The sequence below is a fragment of the Neoarius graeffei genome, chromosome 16 (genome assembly GCF_027579695.1).
Source record: "Neoarius graeffei isolate fNeoGra1 chromosome 16, fNeoGra1.pri, whole genome shotgun sequence".
NCBI lineage: Eukaryota > Metazoa > Chordata > Actinopteri > Siluriformes > Ariidae > Neoarius > Neoarius graeffei.
This window is the reverse complement of record NC_083584.1, coordinates 43,236,888-43,256,818: the sequence shown is the minus strand read 5'-3', so window position 1 is coordinate 43,256,818 and position 19,931 is coordinate 43,236,888. Positions and strand designations below refer to the sequence as shown.

At 39.6% G+C, this 19,931-nt stretch overlaps 1 protein-coding gene across 2 annotated transcripts in view; it reads right to left on the bottom strand.

Moving 5' to 3' along the window:
• The window catches only part of ago4 (argonaute RISC component 4), a 34,460-nt gene that overhangs the window by 7,135 nt on the left and 7,394 nt on the right, over positions 1-19,931 (bottom strand). The window contains exons 3-12 of one of the 2 annotated variants that reach the window (XM_060942996.1): positions 16,652-16,823; positions 16,431-16,551; positions 15,767-15,948; positions 15,225-15,361; positions 14,973-15,107; positions 14,710-14,797; positions 14,318-14,465; positions 13,888-14,007; positions 7,719-7,880; positions 561-694 (exon numbers count right to left, since the gene is read on the bottom strand). In XM_060942996.1, coding sequence (XP_060798979.1) covers positions 561-694; positions 7,719-7,880; positions 13,888-14,007; positions 14,318-14,465; positions 14,710-14,797; positions 14,973-15,107; positions 15,225-15,361; positions 15,767-15,948; positions 16,431-16,551; positions 16,652-16,823 — 1,399 coding nt within the window. The remainder of the gene's footprint in view (positions 1-560; positions 695-7,718; positions 7,881-13,887; positions 14,008-14,317; positions 14,466-14,709; positions 14,798-14,972; positions 15,108-15,224; positions 15,362-15,766; positions 15,949-16,430; positions 16,552-16,651; positions 16,824-19,931) is intronic. The other variant, XM_060942997.1, reaches the window with a different exon arrangement.

Below are 19,931 nucleotides of genomic sequence, written 5' to 3'. Positions count from 1 at the left end.
AAACAAGTTAAAAGCAAGGGGAAAAGCAGCATTTATTGCTAGTTTTATAAAGAACAATTTAGAAGAAGAAAACGATGCGTGCAAGACAAAGGAACCAAAGTGACAATCAGGCTGGAATTTTAGTTTTCTGTATGCAATGTAGGACTGAATGATTTTGAGCACTGAGAGTAACTGTTCAAATTGCATTTTTCACCTAGACTTGGGCTGACAACATTTACAAGCTCCAGCCAACAGGTTTCTTCAGCATCATTAGTTAACACGGTGCAGTGTAACGAGTGAGACCGGTATGCACAGACTGGTTTTGTGACTCCATGTCAGCTTGGCTTGAAGATGGTGCAATGTTCAATGAAGGAAACACTTGTGGCAAAATGGTTAAAACAACTACATTACATGACATTTATTTCATACACAGATAGACTTTGCTGTCTCACTGCGCCCTGTCCTCATTGTAGCTTTTCTTGGGTACATCACAATCTTAATTCAGCAACAAAAACAAGAAACAAAACTTTTCAGCCCAACAGTGGAAAAGAGGCTTTGGTAGCAAAAAAGTAACCACTCACTTGAGCAGGTCTTCTCTACACTGTTTCTGAGGGGCAAAGCAGGCCACGGCCCACACTTTAATTTCGATGCCTGCATAGAACTGCTTCCCCCTCATGTCCCACACGCCCTGGTTGGGCGTAGCCACCGTCTTGTTCTGTGGAAAGAGTCCCTACACTCTTAGTGAAGCCCATAAACTCAGCGCGCACACAAAATAGGCCATTTGCAGGAATTGGTCACGTGTCAATTTTCCCCATAGCAACAAGCCCATGGTGGGCAAGCTAACTTGACATTCCTTGACAACCATGAGTGTTTGACTGGTGATGTGAAGCAATCCATTTCTATAATAGCTGTTTTTACCTTTTCTACTGTCTTTTTTGACCCGAATTTTCGTGTGTACTTGGAAAAAGTTTGTGGTTTTAACGTCTGTCGTAAGTTAAAGTGAATCATTGGCCATAAAATAGAGCTTTTTGGACTCAAGTTGGTCGCCGCCAAAAGAAACTCACATGCAAAATGGCGGATATATCTGTATTTATAGATCTGTAAATATTTTCAAGAATCTTCACACATTAAGCGAATGATCAAAGGTAGAAAAGGAGAAATTACAAATTATACCTGAGAACTCCGCCATTTCGCACATGAATTTCTTTTGGCGGCGACCAATTTGAGTCCAAAAAAAATCTTTTACGGCCAATGATTCACTTTAACTTACGACAGAAGTTAAAACCACAAACTTTGCCAAGTACACACGAAAATTCAGGTCAAAGACAGTAGAAAAGGTAAAAACAGCCATCATAGAAATGGATTGCTTCGCATCGCCAGTCAAACTCTTATGGTTGTCAAGGAATGTCAAGTTAGCTTGCCCACCACACATTGTATGTGTCGGATAACTATAATTTCACCAGTAGAAAGGATCTGTGTGCTGATTTTGACATGACACTTGAGTCTATTTATCGACATTCCATCCCGTCCATCCCTCGGTAGAAAAGGCTGGATGTATTTATAAGCCACCCGACTCTGATATAAATACGTTTTTGATGCATTGTATTCTACTTTAGAAATCATAAACAAGGAACATAAATTGTGTGTATTACTTGGTGATTTCAACATTAATTTGCTCAAAGATGATCTGACCTCAACAAAAGACTTTTTGAATACTCTTTATTCAATGAGTATTCAAAAACTATTTACTCTTAATTTTTATCCCTTAATAACAAAGCTATCTCGAATTACTAGATCATCAGCTTCATTATCAATAACATTCTATTCAATTCTCTAGACTTTGAAATCACTTCGGGTCTATTGGTGTGTGATGTCTCAGATCATCTCCTGGTTTTCCAGATTTTACATGCAGACTATCCAAACTTTAAATGCACCAATTCTGATTATGGACAAATGAAACATCGCAAATTCACTAGAAATAATTTAGAATCTTTTAAAACAGCCATCAGTTACTTCTCCTGGGATGAGGTTCTCGGGTTACGAGATGTTGATGAAGCCTATCACTCATTTCTAGTACAGTTTAATTCTGCTTTAGAATAATCTTTTCCTTTGATCAACTCAAAATACAATATTAATTCTTCTAAGGGGAAACCTTGGATTTCAGATGAACTGAAGAAACGCTCCCGCAAAAAAACCCCAAGCTTTACAGGAAAGCTCTCACAAACCCCACCCCAGCAAACATAAAAACCTATAAGAAATATAAAAACATTCATAGCCCATATAAGGAAAAAAAAAGTACTATGCAGATAAAGTCACACAAGCTTCAAATGATATCAAGTCAACTTGGAACCTCATAAACCACTTATTAAATTTGGGGGGGGGGGGGGGGGGGGGGGGAGAAATTCACCTGTAGCTGCACCTACAGAGATGCGTGAGAAAGAGAGGATTCTTTCAAATTCCAAAGAAATAGCTGATGGCTTCAACAATTTGTCAGTGTTGGTTCTGTTCTTGCATCGAGTATTTTGGATTCCCATGTAGACCCATGTAATATGATTAAAGGGCGTTTTCCTCCTCTCCATACCTTCGACTCTCCAAGTGTACAGGAAGTCCGTGACATCATCTTGGAATTAAAAAATTCAGCACCAGGTCATGATGGCATAAAGAGCATTTTAAATCAAAGAAGCTATTAATTATATAATTCAACCTTTAACCCACATTCTTTCCTTATCATTACAACCTGGAGTTGTTCCCGTCGATCTCAAAATTGCAAAAGCTATTCCTATTTTCAAAACAGATGATACCAAGGACTTCGGTAATTATCGACCTATATCCATTCTGCCCTGAATTTCTAAAATATTGGAGAATTTAGTTTATTCAAGAATATCTAAGCATTTAGCTGAAAATTACATCCTATATGCACACCAATATGGATTTTGGGGGGGGGGGGGGACACCTCAACAAAGCATGCATTATTTCAGCTAACAAATGTTATTTCAACCACCATGGAGGAAAGAAAGTTTGCCCTTGGGGTCTTTTTAGACTTAAGTAAAGCTTTCGGTACTGTCAACCACAGTATTTTGATTTCCAAATTAAATAGATATGGAGTGGAGGATATTGCCCTAATGTGGTTTAAAAATTACTTAAACAGAGAACAATATGCATCTCTAAATGGATACTCTTCCACCAAATCAGGAATCATACACGGAGTTCCTCAGGGTTCAATTCTTGGCCCTTTATTATTTTTGATTTATATAAATGATTTAGCCATATCTTGCAAACATCTTCCCATATTATTTGCTGATGACACTAATCTTATTGCAACACATAATGACAAACAGTTGAAGTAAAGCACTTTTATCTCGCTTAAGGAGTTTAAATTGTATGTTTCAGAGGCCTTCAGCTATAAGTGTGATTGTATGTAGTTTACTGTTCTTATCTCTTGTTTTTTGTTTGTGGTTTCTTATGCTGTTTGTTGTATGATGTCTTGGTTGTTGTATGTTATATTCTTTCGTTATATTTTGTTCATTGTATTTAATTTTTTGTTCTGTTAGGTGTTGTGTTTTGTTGCTGTGTAATGTGGTGTGATTTGTGTGGTGTTATGTTTTTGTGCATTATGGTGTGCTCTGCTTTTGTGTTCTTATGTCTGTATTAATTGGTGTTTGTTGCTGTGTGTTTGGCTTTGTTTGATGTTGGTCTATTTGTCTTTGTAGATGAGGTTTCTCTATTTTTTATTTAAATTTTAAAAGGTGTTGCCTTTCTTGGCCAGGGACCATTTGAAAAAGAGACGACAGTCTCAATATGACTCCCCTGGTTAAATAAAGAATAAATAATATTAAAAAAAATAAATAAAATAAACTTCAATCATTTGATTAATAGTGTGAATGATGAATTATCTAATATTTCTAAATGGTTCCAACTTAATAAATTAACAGTTAATGTAAAGAAATGTAACTTCATGATCTTTTACAACACAAATAAGTCTTACCCAAAAGAGCTAGCTAAATTATATATTAACGGTTCTGAAATATTGCAAGTAAAGTGTACTAAATTTCCGGGAATTATAGTTGATGAAAGACACAAGTGGTCAAACCATAATCGACCTTGTTTGCAAAAGGTCTACGAAGATGCTGGGCATATTAAGAAAGGTTTGCCCGTTAATACATCCCTCAGCCCACCCAACTCTGTACTACAGTTTCTTGCTTCCTTATTTGAATTACTGCAATATTGTTTGGGCAGCCTCTTACCCTACTCATCTTAAATTATGTATTATTCAGAAGTTGTTCCTAAGGTTCATTTCATATTCTAAACAGATACACTCCATCTGCACCACTTTTTGAAAAATATTCTTCATTGCCAATTCAAAAATTGAATACCGTAAAATACCAAATAATAGCCGAGTTCCAATTAACCGCCGAGTTCCCTTTAACGGCCGGGTGTACGCGTGTGTTGTGACAAATAAAGGCCGGTTCCGAATACTCGCCGGGGTCTAAAAAAAAAAAGCGTCCGAACGTTCTATCTAGAATCTTGAGGCCCAGCACTTTTCTGGTTTTTAAACGATTTTGCATTGCATAGTTTTCTACCGAAACAATATGAATGAATGAATGAATGAATGAATGAATGAATGCAAAATGAAATTATTTCTATAATACTGTTTACAACATTTTGTTACGCAGGGGTGATAGCGTTCCGGCGCGCCGCGCCGGATTTCCGGCGCGCCGTGGCTGGGGGAAAAAAAAAAAAAAAAAATCTAGTTCGCCCATTGTCCTGTGTCATTCTGAGATGCGCAGATAGACAGTAAAGGGAATTCGGAATTCCCTTTACTGTCTATCTGCGCATCTCAGAATGACACGTAACTTACACGTAACTTACGTGATAATAAACATGCCATTTCAATGTTATAATCTTGGTCTACCGTAATATTTCTTGAGGAATGCAACTCCGTAACTTTTGACAGATGTCTTAGCCACCCCTTTGGGTATACCCAACGAAAGCCAGCGTGTGTGGTGACATTGAGGACTGCAGGCTTCCAAGGTTGGACTGCTGCTTCTGTTAAACGACCTAAATTGCCGAATGCATGCGTCAAAGCACACACTGAGTTTTATTAAAGACCTTATACCATTTCACTTGCCCTTACCCATTCGGATCTGGAAGACACTTTACAAAAAAGGTGAGAGCGTTCTAACATGCATTTCAGTCTGCTCACGGCCAATCTAATCCAAGGGGCCTTTTCAACAAGTAATCTGTCGTGCAAGTTGGGCAGAAGCACGCGTCAGGCAGGCAACATGTAGGCCTACAAGTCAGTAACCTATTCAACTAACTTTCATCCGAACTTTAAGTTTTCTACGGGGTCGAGCCACCGTACCAACTCACTCGGGGAATAGGCTCATATCGGCCAAATAGGGAGATGTCTTGGAGAGAAACGTGATGCAAGATGACAGTATGTAGCCACTGCAGGTCACTTATTTTTCAGCATAAGAAAAAACCCTTTGGTTTGACACTTCGCACCCTAATTATGTTGCTTCAGCGTCGCGCCCTCCATGCAATTTCAGATTGACAGACATCGCGAAGCGCAAAGGGTGGAGGCTGCATGGGTGAGGGTGATAGCAAGTGACCATAACTTTGCAGAGTAATTAAATCACAGTGCTGCGCACAGACAATGGTGTGGTTTCTTGATTATTTTGTAAAGCATGCACTTAACTAGTCATTAACAGGAAAAGGTGTGCGATTTATCCTTTATCCACCCCGACTGTGCCATGCGAAGATGCATTCTGCGTCTTCAAAATTCCCCGAAGTCGGCACCGTGCTATCTGTAATCTAACTCTAAACAAACTAAGTTATACTGGTTAAAAGTAGGCCTATCTGAGAATGATTTTTTCCCCGTTTTGAGGTAGATTTTGGGGAAGGTGTTTGTGAAGAAGGAATTAATCGCCTGTTCCAAATAGCCGCCTAGTCTCTAATACGCGCCGGGTCTCTTACGTGATTGAGACAAATAATCGCCCAGGCTATTATTTGGTATTTTACGGTATGTACCAAATATATGTTTATTCACTCACAAGTTTATTTACAAAAACCAAGATCTCCCTGACACTTTCCAAAATTTCTTTATCTACACATCAGATGTCCATTCATATCGCACAAGACGTAGTAACAATAATAATCTATACTTACCCTTTTCTAGTACATCACACCATCAATTCAACACATCTTATAGAGGCCCTAAGCTATGGAATGAACTACCTCTCCCATTAAGATCCATATCTTCCCCCTCACTCTTCAAAAAGCAGCTTAAAATACATTTTACCTTTTCATGAATCCTCCAGTCATCGCATCTACTCTGCCCTCTCCATTGCCTCACTTCTTCACTTATTTATTTTTTTGTGTCCTTTTTCCATGATTATCATCCCTCTTTGATGTTTCTTTTCATTATGTACCTTATCTCCTTATTATTCACTTTTTGTATTTTGTTTCTATATTTTCCATTTTTCAACGACTATTTTGTACATTGTCTCCTTACTTTTTAAAGTTCACTTTTTAGCCATCATCATAATGATTGATGCTGATTATTGATAGGGGTGGAACTCTTGTACTAGCCCTTCGGGCTTCGTTCCCTGCTTGCACCATTGTTCTTATGAGTGCTAAATAAACCAACCTAAACCATGGGCTTGTTGCTATGGGGAAAATTGACATGTGACCAATTCCTGCAAATGGCCTGTTTTTTGCTCAAAACTTCCCACTCATTTCAAATCAATATCACTCCAGCCAGGGCTGATCAACTGCAACATGATTAAACAAATATAAAATCAATCACTAGGCATAACAGTGTCCAAACATGTTGCTTAAGCATGAAGCTGTCTATCCTAAACACATTTTAAATAAACACACATACAGTAGGAACTAAGCAACTCCAGTGTTCAGGGAATTCAGTACTCAAGCTACTTATTCCTCTGCTTCAAAGGTTAAATAAACAGCATGACTTAAGTGCCAAGGATGTCCCCCCCCCCCCCCATTTTTGGTTGTTTACTTTTAATATGCAATAAAGTATAGACACTGAAAACTGGAGATGATCACGTTAGAACAGCAAGTGGTTAACACATCAAGCCAATACGCATTTTAATTAATGGTTCATGTTTTACCCAACATTTCATCCCACTTACAAATTACACAGTTAAAAGATTACTGCAAACCATTAAAGTATTGAATGCAATCAGTTAATGAAATGGTACTGTGAAGTTAAACAAAAATGAGAGATTGCTTTTCTCTTTACATTTTATGAGCCTACATTCCTAAACACTAGGGGGGCAGCCCAAATGATTAATAAACTCAAGCGTTGCAAATAACTCTGAGCAAACAGAAAAGCAGTCTTTCAAAAGCTCCATACGTTCCTGAGGAAGAGGATAAGACTCCGTTAGCCAGTAACTTGATTGATCAAAGCACACCTCATACAGCTAGATCTTTACAGCACGAATAAAATGATGACTCAATTCAGGGATGAAATGATGAATTTTCTCCATCAGAATCAAATTACCATAAAACAAAAAGCCAAAAGAGATTCACGCATACACACAAGTATCAATTAAGTAACAGATTACACAACCCCCCCCCACACACACACACACGAGTCTGATCATCCTCCTCTTGGTTAGTCCATTCACCCCACCACGAATCACAAAACACACACACACTCGCCTGTGTTTATGGCCCCACCCGTACTCACCCTGCACCCGTGCCCCAGTACTCACCCTGCCACAGTCCCTCCCAGTGTCTGTACTCACCCGGCCCCCATACTGCAGCATGGGCGCTGGGAGGACCCGCCCCGTCACCTCAGTCATGTCATTGTGCACCACGATGCCAAATTCTTTAAGGTAGGGGTCAGGGCCACCCACCATGCTGTTGCTTTTGACCTAAAAAGACATGAAACTGTATAAATTCAGAGAAAACAAGAAAATCCTAGCACACGCGCGCGCGCGCACACACACACACACACACACACACACACACACACACACACACAGAGAATATATTTTACCACAAAGGCTCAAGTGTATGACAGTATGGAGCTATCCCATCCACTAACAGCATACATTTTAAAACACATAGCAAATAAACTTTTTAGCTGCAGTCTGCAGAACCAGCTAAGCATAGCAGCTTACTTTATATAATTATTACAATTAACATAAGCCATGTGCCTTATGTTTCTCATGATAAAATGTGCACGGAAAGATGTTTACTGCTGTACACTGCAGATAAAACATAAAAATGGTCTTTACACGCATTACTGGCAAGAACGAAAATATTACATCATACAATAAATAAATAAAACCGATGGCCTACAAATGGAAAGAAAATCTTAAATGGAGACACTACATTCTCTGCTTCACTTATTATTTAACCTTCCTGTTGACAGGAAAATATACTCATGAAAAATGTGTACAAAAAGTGTAGGTTTTTTTTTTTTCCCCACACAATTAACCCATTTTAGTTTTCTCCACTCTGATACAGCCAGACTTTAGCACCATATAGACTAAATGATCATGTGATACCTTCTAGTTGTGCACTACAGTCCAAAGACGCACCACAAAGCAGTTAAACACCCCCAAAACACACATGGGCAAAGGTCTGGTGTTATCACCACTTAATAATGAGCAGCCCCACCATTATCATCATCCAAAAAGCCCACGGTCGCACCTTCTTGTTTTCTATTCTAGTTTCAAGGTTCACTTAGATAAAGCTGGTGTGAAGCAAAACTAACTGCGACCCAAAACAAATGCACCCTTCACCTTCCTCTTTTTGTCCCCTGCTGCTTTAGCTGCAAACGCAGACAAAGTTTTCAGGTGGCTCCTGTATCATTGTAGTAAAGGGTTAAAAATTAACCGAGAGATCACAAATACATTTAGTCATTATGTGTAAGATGGCAGCTTCCAGGCATCCAGGACATTTCTGTGGTAGATAATGAGGAAGATTCCAAAGAGACAGGCAGCTGTTACTTCATTACAACCCAGAACTTCATAAGATACTTGATGAAATACTAAATCACCATTTCTGGGTTAGAATTAAGATTCCCACTGAAATCTTTCACTAGTTCTGTTAGAAACAATATTTACTAAACTCCTATCACACTGTAGCAGGCTGCAGAAGCTATGCTTCCTAGCACATGTTTGCAATTGAGGGCTTGTCTGCATTTTTAATTGTGGATTTAAAAGCACATGAGAAGTTCAACAAAATAAATCATGAGCAAAAATAACTGCTATTTAGTATAAAACTTTAAAATCATATATTAGCACACTATGCTCTGTAAAGGCAAGTAGAAATATTAATGGCTTGTTAAAGCAATCAGCTACTGCAATGACTTCCGTTGTTCTGCTGATAGAAGTTTATAAGTCAAAATAAATACATTCTGTGTGTCATTGGTGAGTTGTGAGTGAGACGGTACATACAGCAACGACTCATTCATCCCATTCGATCATATGGTTATATATGAATGAATGGAAAGTGAATACTCAGTACTGTACATAAAATATAAACATAGGTTTAGAACCATTTTATTATTTATCATCACCACAAACTGGCGTTTGGGTCATTTACAGCTTTCCAACATAGTTTCCTTCTTTTTCTTCTGTAGATTGTGTGCACATGAGGTCATATGGTACATCTATGGTCACAGTAAATGAAGGCTGATTTAAAAAGTCTTTCCCATGCCACATCAGGCAACACCAAGCTCTGTTTCAGTAGCCCTTGCAGTGTTCTCCACGGGCGCTTTTAAAGTGGTGCACCGCCATGTTATAATTCTGGCCCGCCACCCTTTCCGTGGCCCCCCCCAAAACAAAACAAAAAACACCCGTAGCTTCATCAGTATACACCAAATAAATCGTAAAGTATTCGCTTTATTATAATTTTGTAACTATTTAACACGTGGCAGACATTAAATGAATGCATACGGGTCTATCCCTGCGTTACACTACACCGCACCACATTACACTATGCCGACACATAGTAACGTTGGAAGCTACAAGCTGCAGCTAGCCAGCAGCTAAATAACTTTGCGGGTGTTTGTAGTGTTATTGTGCAATGGTTACGCTTATCTATAGTCGTCTTTTCTGACCATATACAGTTACAGTAATCATATAACAACACACACACACACTAGTTAAGTTCAGGTCTTTTATTTTACGCATCTGTGATCATGTAGGCGAGAGCTACATTTTCCCGTTGCTTCACTGTTTGTTTACTGCAGGACTCCTGGGTTCCTGGATCAAAGGACCCGAACTACAGAGGCAAGGGTGGCTTTGTAGGGCCAGTCTCAGGCACGCGCACCAGCTTGTGCATGGATTGGAGTGGTTTCACCCAATTAACATTATGTGTATTGTAAAAAATAATATATGCATTTATTGTAATTGGGTATTTTGTTTATGCATGGAAGTTCATTTATTTTTCACACACAGAAAAAAATATAATTAATTCAGGGATGCGCAACAGGCGCATCAGTCTCAACTGAAATGTCAAATGAGTTTCACATTGACAAAGATGATCTGTACAGTAAGAATGTTAATTTTTTTGTAAAATGATTTTAACAATGATTTAGCATTTCCTATCCATTTATTGGTCAGTTTCACTGTCAAAAAAGCCCAAAGTCCGTCAGCTTCAGGGGAACTTCGTCCCCCTGGCCCCCCCACTGGGGTTCCACTCCCCCACCAGGGCCCCGCCATCTTTTATTTTTGAAAAGTGGAGAACCCTGCCCTTGGCTTCTCGCCTATTACATAGCTAGGGTGACGTGGGGGGGACGCTAGTCCTCTGGTAACCGTGAGTTTGACTCCCTACTCACGTCTGTATTGTGGTGTACCTTGCCAGATAGCAGGAGGTACCATTTTTATGATGGTCTTTGGCATGACCTGACCACGAGTAGGGATGTTAACCGATGACCGTTTGACCGGTGGTTGACCGAATCAACGTCAACCGGTTAATTTTTTTTTGGTTGTCGGTTAAAAAAAAAAAAAAAATCATTTTGAAGCTGCCGATTTTGGAGCGGAGAACCTGGAATTCTGTGTTGTAAACGCTTGGGGCATGCCATGCGGTGTAAGGACGACAGCTGACAAATCAGAAACACCCATTCAGTCATGTCCCGCCCTCCCGCCCCAGTTGAAGACAGCTGACAAATGAGAAACACCCATTCAGTCATGTCCTGCCCTCCCGCCCCAGTTGAAAACAGCTGCCACTCGGCGAGAGAAAAGTGTAGACACAGGCTTTTTAGCTTACAAATTACTATACTGTTTTTTTATTTTTATTATTATTATTAGAAGCCACATCGAGTTTAGTCCTGCCTTGGCCAGTGCATTCTGAAAGTATGTTTCGGTCTGTAGCCAACAATGCATGTTATTGCAGATCATATCTCTCCACACAAACTAAAGGCGCAGATGCCGACTTTTTCACGGCTGAATCGTGCAGATCCGATTTTTTTTTTTTTGGGGGGGGGGGGGGGGGGGGGCGTTGGAGTGTCTGAATAATTTCATCAGAGTAAATTCTGTATTAAAATTACTAAATAAGCAAATGCCGTTGAAATTATTCAGACACTCCAACGCCCCCCCCCCCAAAAAATCGGATCTGCACGATTCAGCTGTGAAAAAGGCGGTGTTCTGATAAACTGTCCTACACGTCAATGCGTCCTACAAAGCCCCACTGCACATGCGCAGAGCACAAAATGTCATTTCTTGGCATTTGAACAGATTTTTGTCCTACATCAGCTGTGCTATAAACAGTGCAGAATAAACGGTGCAGATTAACAGCGTGCATTCAATCTTTACTACTTAATCTAACATAATGCTGATTTCTAACCATTGCGTGAGTCTTGCAATACATCTGAAATATCTCCCCTTCACGATTTCCACCAAAGCGCTTCAACTTCTGACCTATCTGATCAAACGTAAAGATAACTTGAAAGAGAACAAGTTATATTACTTCATTTATTTGAGGCAACGAGTTTCCACCTTTTTTTCCAAGTAAGCTTAACTTATTCTTTTTTACAGTGAGTGTAGTATATTCTGGTGGGGTCATTTGAATTGTCAAAACTTCCTACATTCATATGTTAACGTAAAGGCATATTCTGATGGTCATTGAGTTGTCAGAAAGTCCTGCATTCATATATTAAAGTAAAAGAATATTCTGACGAGGTCGTTTGAACTGTCAGAACGTCCTACACTTGTATTTTAATGTAGAAGCATGTGTCAGAACACCCTACATTCAGATATTGTAAAAACATATTCCGATGGTCATTTGAATAGTCAGAACGTCCTACTTACTGTAGAAGCATATTCTGACGTGGTCATGAGTTGTCAGAACGTCCTGCGGCATCAATTGAATTGTAAGAACGTCCTACACTCATATTTTAATGTAGAAGCATATTCTGAAGGGGTCTTTTGAATTGTCAGAACATCCTACATTCATTTATTAATGTAGAAGCATATTCTGATAGGGTCATATGAGTTGTGAGAACGTTCTGCGGCGTCATTTGAATTGTAATAACGTCCTACACTCATTTTAATAGAGCAAATGGTACTTGTGAATAGTGACAAAAAAAAAACAAAAAAAAACTATTAATTCTACATATTCTGACAGGGTCAATTGAGTCAGAGCGTCCTAGATTCATATGAATGCAAAAGCATATTCTGACAGAGTCGTCTGAATTGTCAGAACGTCCTACATTCATATGAATTCTGACAGGGTTGGTGGACGTTGTATCAATGTAGAAGCATGTTATTTGCAGAGGGAAAAACCGCGAACTATGACTAAAAGTTAAAGTTGAATCACACTGTAGGATTTCCTGCAATGTAGGACTGCTCGACAGACATGTCTGACATCCCCTCCTAGGACGCTTCGCGGATGTAGGACCGTTTATCAGAACAGCGGCATCCGCCAAAAGGCGCGCCGTTTGCATCCCTGTTAAACTCATAGGTTAACCGACTTTAACCGGCTAATGAGGCTCGGTGGTCGGTCAAGATTTTTTTTTAGTTTTCGCCATCCCTAACCACGAGTAGATATCCCGGCTGAGAGGCACACACGCTGACCACTAGGCCAACTCACGGTAAGGCTGATTTATACTTGCTGTTAATTACGTGTATGCAAGACGGCCACCACGCGCATCCTATAGTTACTTAACACGTCCTCATTCGTATCCGTGTTGTGCGATACCAAATGTAAACAGTGAAGGCAGTCTAGCACCAGCAGGAAGTTTTAAAGAGAACAGGAGCACATCAGTGTGTTTAACATCACTGTGCTTAAAATTGCTATGAAATTCAACTTGGACGAGATGTTTTGGCTCAGACCTGCCATATAGTGGATGTTGCTTTTAATCTTCCAAATGTAGATAAACTATGAAAGCAAGTACATGAACAATGCCAGCTGCATAGGAGCTGCATGCACACATGTACGTGTGGTGAAAGTAAAATATATTTGCATCTTATGCAGGAGTAGTGGCACACTCTTATGCAATGGTAGCACAATTGCAAATGCTGCAGAATCAGTTCTGTTCTCTAAACAAACTGCACCAAGATCACATTTTTTTAAATATAATTTTAAACCCAGACCCATGGTATGTTGTGTGCATTTTTTTTAAGCACGCTGGTAGTTTCAACAAATAAGTTATAGCTGTAATGTAGTACTGAATCTTCTTCATGCCATCCTTAACACTTTTAGTAAGGTCAAATTACACAATCTAAATAAATAAATAAACACAGTTTTGTCAATGTTCTTCAGCAGACTTAAATTATCTTCTCCTAATTTCCTTAAAAAGGCCAAGCTTGAGTCACTTCAGTTTCCTTCTGGAATACAGAAAAATGCTGAGAACACTATTGAGGGACTATGGATTTATAAAGAACAGTACTGTGCAGGAATGACCAGAGGTAAAGCAGTGCAACTCACCAGCCTGCTGATCTCCTCTTGGCGGTCGGGAGCTGAGCGGGCTGTGGCTTTGATCATGGTGGAAGTCTGGTTATCAGTTAACTTCTTTATGCACCGCTGGCCTGCTACAATATTACAGACCTGCAGAAATGGACAAAAACTTAAGTTTAGATGTGCTTGATGGAATTATCATACAAACTGATCAAACATGGCGGGGAATCACTTTACTTTGGCTGGCATAAACTACTGAAGAGGAGCCGCATTTTCAGGCAAAGTGTGTCAGACCATAGAGCTGGAACTGTGGCAGTATAATTTGGAGTTGATATTGTTTCTCTTAGATAATCCTTCATATGACTCTAGTACTCATGTTTAATTAAGCTCCAAGGGCTACAATTTTAGACATCATGCAGCCCTAGACGGAAAAAGCTCTAGAATAAATAAGATGGCTCACCTCAAGGGGAAGGTACGTGTGCTTTTGTTCCTGCCCCACCTGAAGGCAGGGTAAATGGGGGTATTTAAGTTGTAGACTGTACTTCTGTTTGAAATACTGAGCTACAGTACATTCCATGGCTTGTCCATTTTCTAGCTGCAAGGGAAACCTGGCAAAGCAAGAGGTTTATTCATTACAAGAGTGATTGTTTTTAGGTTTATTGATATGGATTTCATAATACAGGTCCTTATTTCACAGTACAGTAAAATCACACAGTCAACACTCACTGATTAAAAAAAAACTAAATAAAAAGCTTCCAGTTAAACAACCACTTGCAGTTTATGCATCAAGTATTTATTTAAGGGAATGTTTGCACAGGAAGTTAAGTCTCAAATGGTGTTAAAAAGACCCACGTCTGGTGGCTGGCTGGGCGGCGGGTAACATTGCACACGCGGTACTTCCTCTTCATCTGCCCACAGTGTGTAACCTCCACTTTCAACCCTGTACACAGGAACACAACCATATGCAAAAATATGTCAAACATGCCAAGAACCCTGAAAAACAGACACTCAAAACTATGCTTGATTAAAGCCGAGACTAATTTAACACTCAATTCCCATCACATACAGTTAATGACAAGTTTGCGTACTGGTCCAAACTGGAGCTGCCGACTCACCTCGGATCTCCTTGGTGAACTTGACACGTTGAGAATCTGTAAGGGGCTTGGTCTGCTCATTAATGTTTTGGATGTCTAGAACCTCACACATGAACTCAATAACTGGCTGGGCACGATAGAATGCAGTGGCTGAAACTATTGGATTGGGAAACAAAAGAATGCTTATAATAACTCTTTCACTATAAAAGATTGCAAAGGTAGTAGCAGAAGGGGCTGCTGGAACAGCTGCAGATTCTGTCAAAGGCCTCTTACCATCGATGTTGAGCATCATGTTCCACATGGCTGGACGAACAGATTGATGGAACCCAAACCACACTTCCCTTCCTCCACCTAGCGGATGGTAATAACCTTCAGGGGGAGAGAAGAAAGAGCGGCCTACAGGAGTGTACCTGCAATAAAGTATACAGAGTGGTGTTCAGAATGATGTAAAATCAGTGCATTTACACACATCCACCAACAGTCACCAACTCAAACTACCAAATTTTTTGCATGAAGATAACTGAATTAAACCTCAAACAAACAAGCTCATTTTTACATCCAAAGCCATATACCTACAAATAAATAAATACCCCCCCTTGCAAGAAGCTGAGTTTTCTGAATTGCATGTCACCAAACATTACCAAAAGTGCTCTAACTTTAACCTTAATATTGAAACCTATTATGTCTTATCAAGCAAAAATGAGCCTGGGACAAACAGTAAAAGGATCTTTTCTTAACTGGTCCACCGTTAACTCTCAGAGTGCATTCCTAAAGTAAATATGGAGGAATATTAAATCAGCATAGCATGAGCTTGCCTCATGGAGGGAAGATGGCGTGTGATGACATCCAGAGCCTGCACGGAGTCCTCAGGAACCTCGTTCAGGTGACCGGACAGAGCCTCCAGGAGCATCTGCAGACTGACCACCGACACCCACTGCAGAGAAACCTTAAAGGTCTGATCCTTCCCTTCGCCTGGCAGTGTCACTTCCAGATCCACCTGAAACATACAAAGCATATTTTACTGCCGTTTCCTAAATTTCACCAAATCATTTTGCTCCTGACGTCTGCAAGAAAAACAAACAATCGATCACAGAGAATTCAACTGAAACGAGTGTAAGCTTGTGTGACTGGGCATAGAGCATGTGGTATTCACGAGACAAGGTTCAATACTACTTAATGGTGGCAGTATAATTTTAAGTGAAGGAAGAAGTGAACACAAAAGCACATCTGCTGTACAAGCTGGTGTGGGATACTCAGAAATAAATAAGTAGCCATGTACTCGTAGGACAGTTAGCATGACCCAAGCACAGCCTTACTGAGCTCCAAAACTAAACCGTATTTCTCCCACAACAAAAGACACAGTGTCCAGGAGTTCTCACACACACACACACAGCCTTGAACAAAAGTCATCTTTCTGCACTCAAAAATGCCTTTTTAAGGGCGATTTAAGTGTAATAGCAACTTTAAGTCACCGCTTACCCGGTCTCTCCCGATAGGCAGTGGATGAGCCGTGTACATGTTCCTCTTTCCATCATATCCAGGCTGCCGGTCCCCAAATATCTGCATCTTGAAGTGTCTCACCATGGTGTCCACCACCTCTCTGCGCACACACAATGAAGAAAATGCTACTGTCAAAAAGCGATATCAAAACAATGATCATCTCTGCTCTCGGACTTGTCCCTTTTGGAGTCAAATCTCACCTGTTGACCCGCCGGGGTCGTTTCTCTGGCTTGATTTCAATGTCATAGTGGTAGACGTCGATCTTGGGAATCTGCACCTGGAAGTGATTGGCCAGCAGGCGAATCGGCTTCCCCACTGTGCCCAAGCCGGGCCGGCGTGGTGGCTGGAAAAGGGAGGTAGGGGCAGGCGGGCCTACAGAAAACATACAAAAATAACAAGAGTATTTAATAATATAAATATATACACTAGATACTTCATTTTGGTAAAATAAGAGACTAGAAAACCAGGATTTAGACAAAGCACTAGGGGGGGGCAAAAAAAATATCTGACGTAATTATTCTCAATGAATGATGTCTGGTGTTCTGGAAATTCTCACATTTCTATGAAATCAGTAGATGCCTCACTGATCATTCTGTTCATACCAAAAATTACCCCCCAATTAAACTGGATGTACAAGTTTCCATTGTATCATCCTCCAATCTACTGTGCATTCAATGTGTGGGTACTGTACATTGTCACAAGGTGGACGCTGTAATGCTTCAGCGAACTGGAGCGGTCAAGACCCGTGGTGGTCTTACACGCTCCAGTTAGCACATAATTCACAGGGGGTACTGTGGTCCTCTGTGGCCTGTCCTGCTCCTGAACCCACCTCCTCCTCTTATTTAGACTATGGTTGTCAATATCTTGTGTGCCTGTTATAGAATTCAAGCTGTTGTATAAACTCACTGGTCTCACCCTTTCCATTTTCTCTTCCAGTGGTTTTCTAACAAACAATTGCAGACTCCTCTTCAAAACTACTGATTTTTATAGTAGTAATCTGTAACTTGACATTTTTGTACTTTAATATATTTTTCCCCTCCACTGATGAAACACCTCTGCATGCATGCTAGGGCTGTGCGATATCCCCTTAATTGGCATCGACGATGTTTACAGTGCAAACATTGTGATGGACGATCATATCGTGGGTGGGGGTGGGATTTTAATACCACGTTATTAAATATTATTATTATTATTATTATTAAAAGTATTAGATACTCATCCGAGGCTTTGGCACGTAAAGAAAAAAAAAGCGCTAGGTGATGTGGAATATTTGGCCTTGATCACGGATATGTGGTCCAGCTGCAACATGATGCCCTATATGTCAGCTACCGTACATTATGTGGACCGAGAGTGGGCAATGCAGTCCAAATGCCTGCAGACGAGTTTCATGCCAGAGACACATTCAGCGGACAATTTAGAAGACGCATTGCACGAGACACTTGCCTAATGGAAAATAGAGGAGAAAAAGATCACCTGCATAACAACGGGGCGAATATTGTCACAGCCATCAGGCAATTGAAATGGCCGTGGTTAAGTTGTTTTGGGAACAATTTGAACCTGGCCATAACCAACTCGCTTGCGCAACAGAGGGCCAGTACAGACCGAGCGTTTGGAGTTTGCAGAGCAGTCAACACTGCGTTTGCGCACAGCTGGCTTCGGAGAAATGAGCTGCGCAAAGCGCAGGTGGAAACGAACCTCCCCGAGCACTCACTGATCACGGCAAGATATTAATCTGCTCTAGCAATGAAAGACTAGTATTCAAACTATGAGAAGAACCTACACTTAAGCTATTACTCATTGTTTATTTACACCATATCAATTGAAGATGCGTTTCGGCCTTTAGTGCGCACTTGAACACGCTAATTTTTCAAATTTATTAGTGTTTGAATTATTGCACCAGCTTTTAAAATCATGATATATATATATATATATATTTATTTATTTTTAATTTTTTTTTACCGTCTTTACATTTATCAGAATCACCTTCATTCTTCCCTTTGGTTTGACATTATGGCTTAGAGTGGACCATTTTGTGTCTGAAAGTAGGCCTATTTACCAGATTAAAGTTATTTGACTTCTGCCGAAGTCTGCGCTTCACTGCCGTTTGATAAGGTGCAATATTTCCCGACTGAAGTCGTTAATAGTGGCTATTTGTTTGAACAACATGATAAATTTTACATTAAAAATATAGTGTAGGCTAAAAAATGAAGTCAAAATTTATTATTAGTAGCATACTGTATTTGTGTAACCACATGTTATGTTCACTAGCACGTCCCTGCACCATAGCCTACGTGAACAAGCGGTAATAGGGTATTACTTTATAATGATTTATTTATATTATATTATGAGTGATTCCATGCTTATGGGTACTGAAATGGGGACATTCACCTAAAACCATTTCTTTTTTTACCATCAGGTCACAAAACATGTAATCTTTAATGAATGATATGTTAAAAGATAACTTTAATTTTCTGAGATGTAATAAAAACATATTTATATGCCAAAGTCAAGCCTATGAGTTCCAAAATGATGTCTGTTCCATTACTTCTGTTACGATTGTCCATCTCGCGTCTGTTACAAATTAATTACAATCTAGCTATATACCATGTTAATCTTATTGAAAGAATGTGTATGTTTATTCTACTACACATGTTTATTAATTATATTTGCTAAAACATCACCTTCCTATGTTTCAAAAAGTAATTCTACATTGTTAAAATTGAGAATATATATGTCCACAACACTTCTGTTACGTTCTGACTTTGGCATATAAATATGTTTTTATTACATCTCAGAAAATGAAAGTTATCTTTTAACATATCATTCATTAAAGATTACATGTTTTGTGACCTGATGGTAAAAAAAAAGAAATGGTTTTAGGTGAATTTTTAAAAATAAGTTCATGTCCCCATTTCAGTACCCATAAGCGTGGAATCACTCATATATATATATATATATAAAATACATTTATATATTAAACAAAACTAACTAACTAAACTAACAAAAAACTAACTTTTTAGGTTAAATAGGCCCAGATGATACCGTATATGCATGTTTATGACAGGAGGGGGCGTGGTATCACGATGGTGGCTCTCCATCGTGATGGATGACCACCATCGTCGATGGACGATGGCATTGTCTATCGGCACAGCCCTAATGCATGCTAAATCCTCCCCCCCCATTTACGAAATAAAGCATCCTTTGGTGTGTAAATGCCTCCTAGAATTATTTATTTACACCTTTCTGAAGCATCTGAAATAAGCTTTGGCCACCAAATATTCGCAAGTTACTTACACCTTTTCATGAGGTGTTTTTGCTATTAAGTGTTCTGGTAACTCAAACGTTCCCATGTTGAGGACTGGCATGATGGGCTGAAGGTGAGAAGTAGATGGATTAAAGTGTTGAGTCAGTAATGACATTGAGCACATGACAAGCAGTCACTGCCCAATCACCTGGATTACATTACTCAGCACAGGGTAC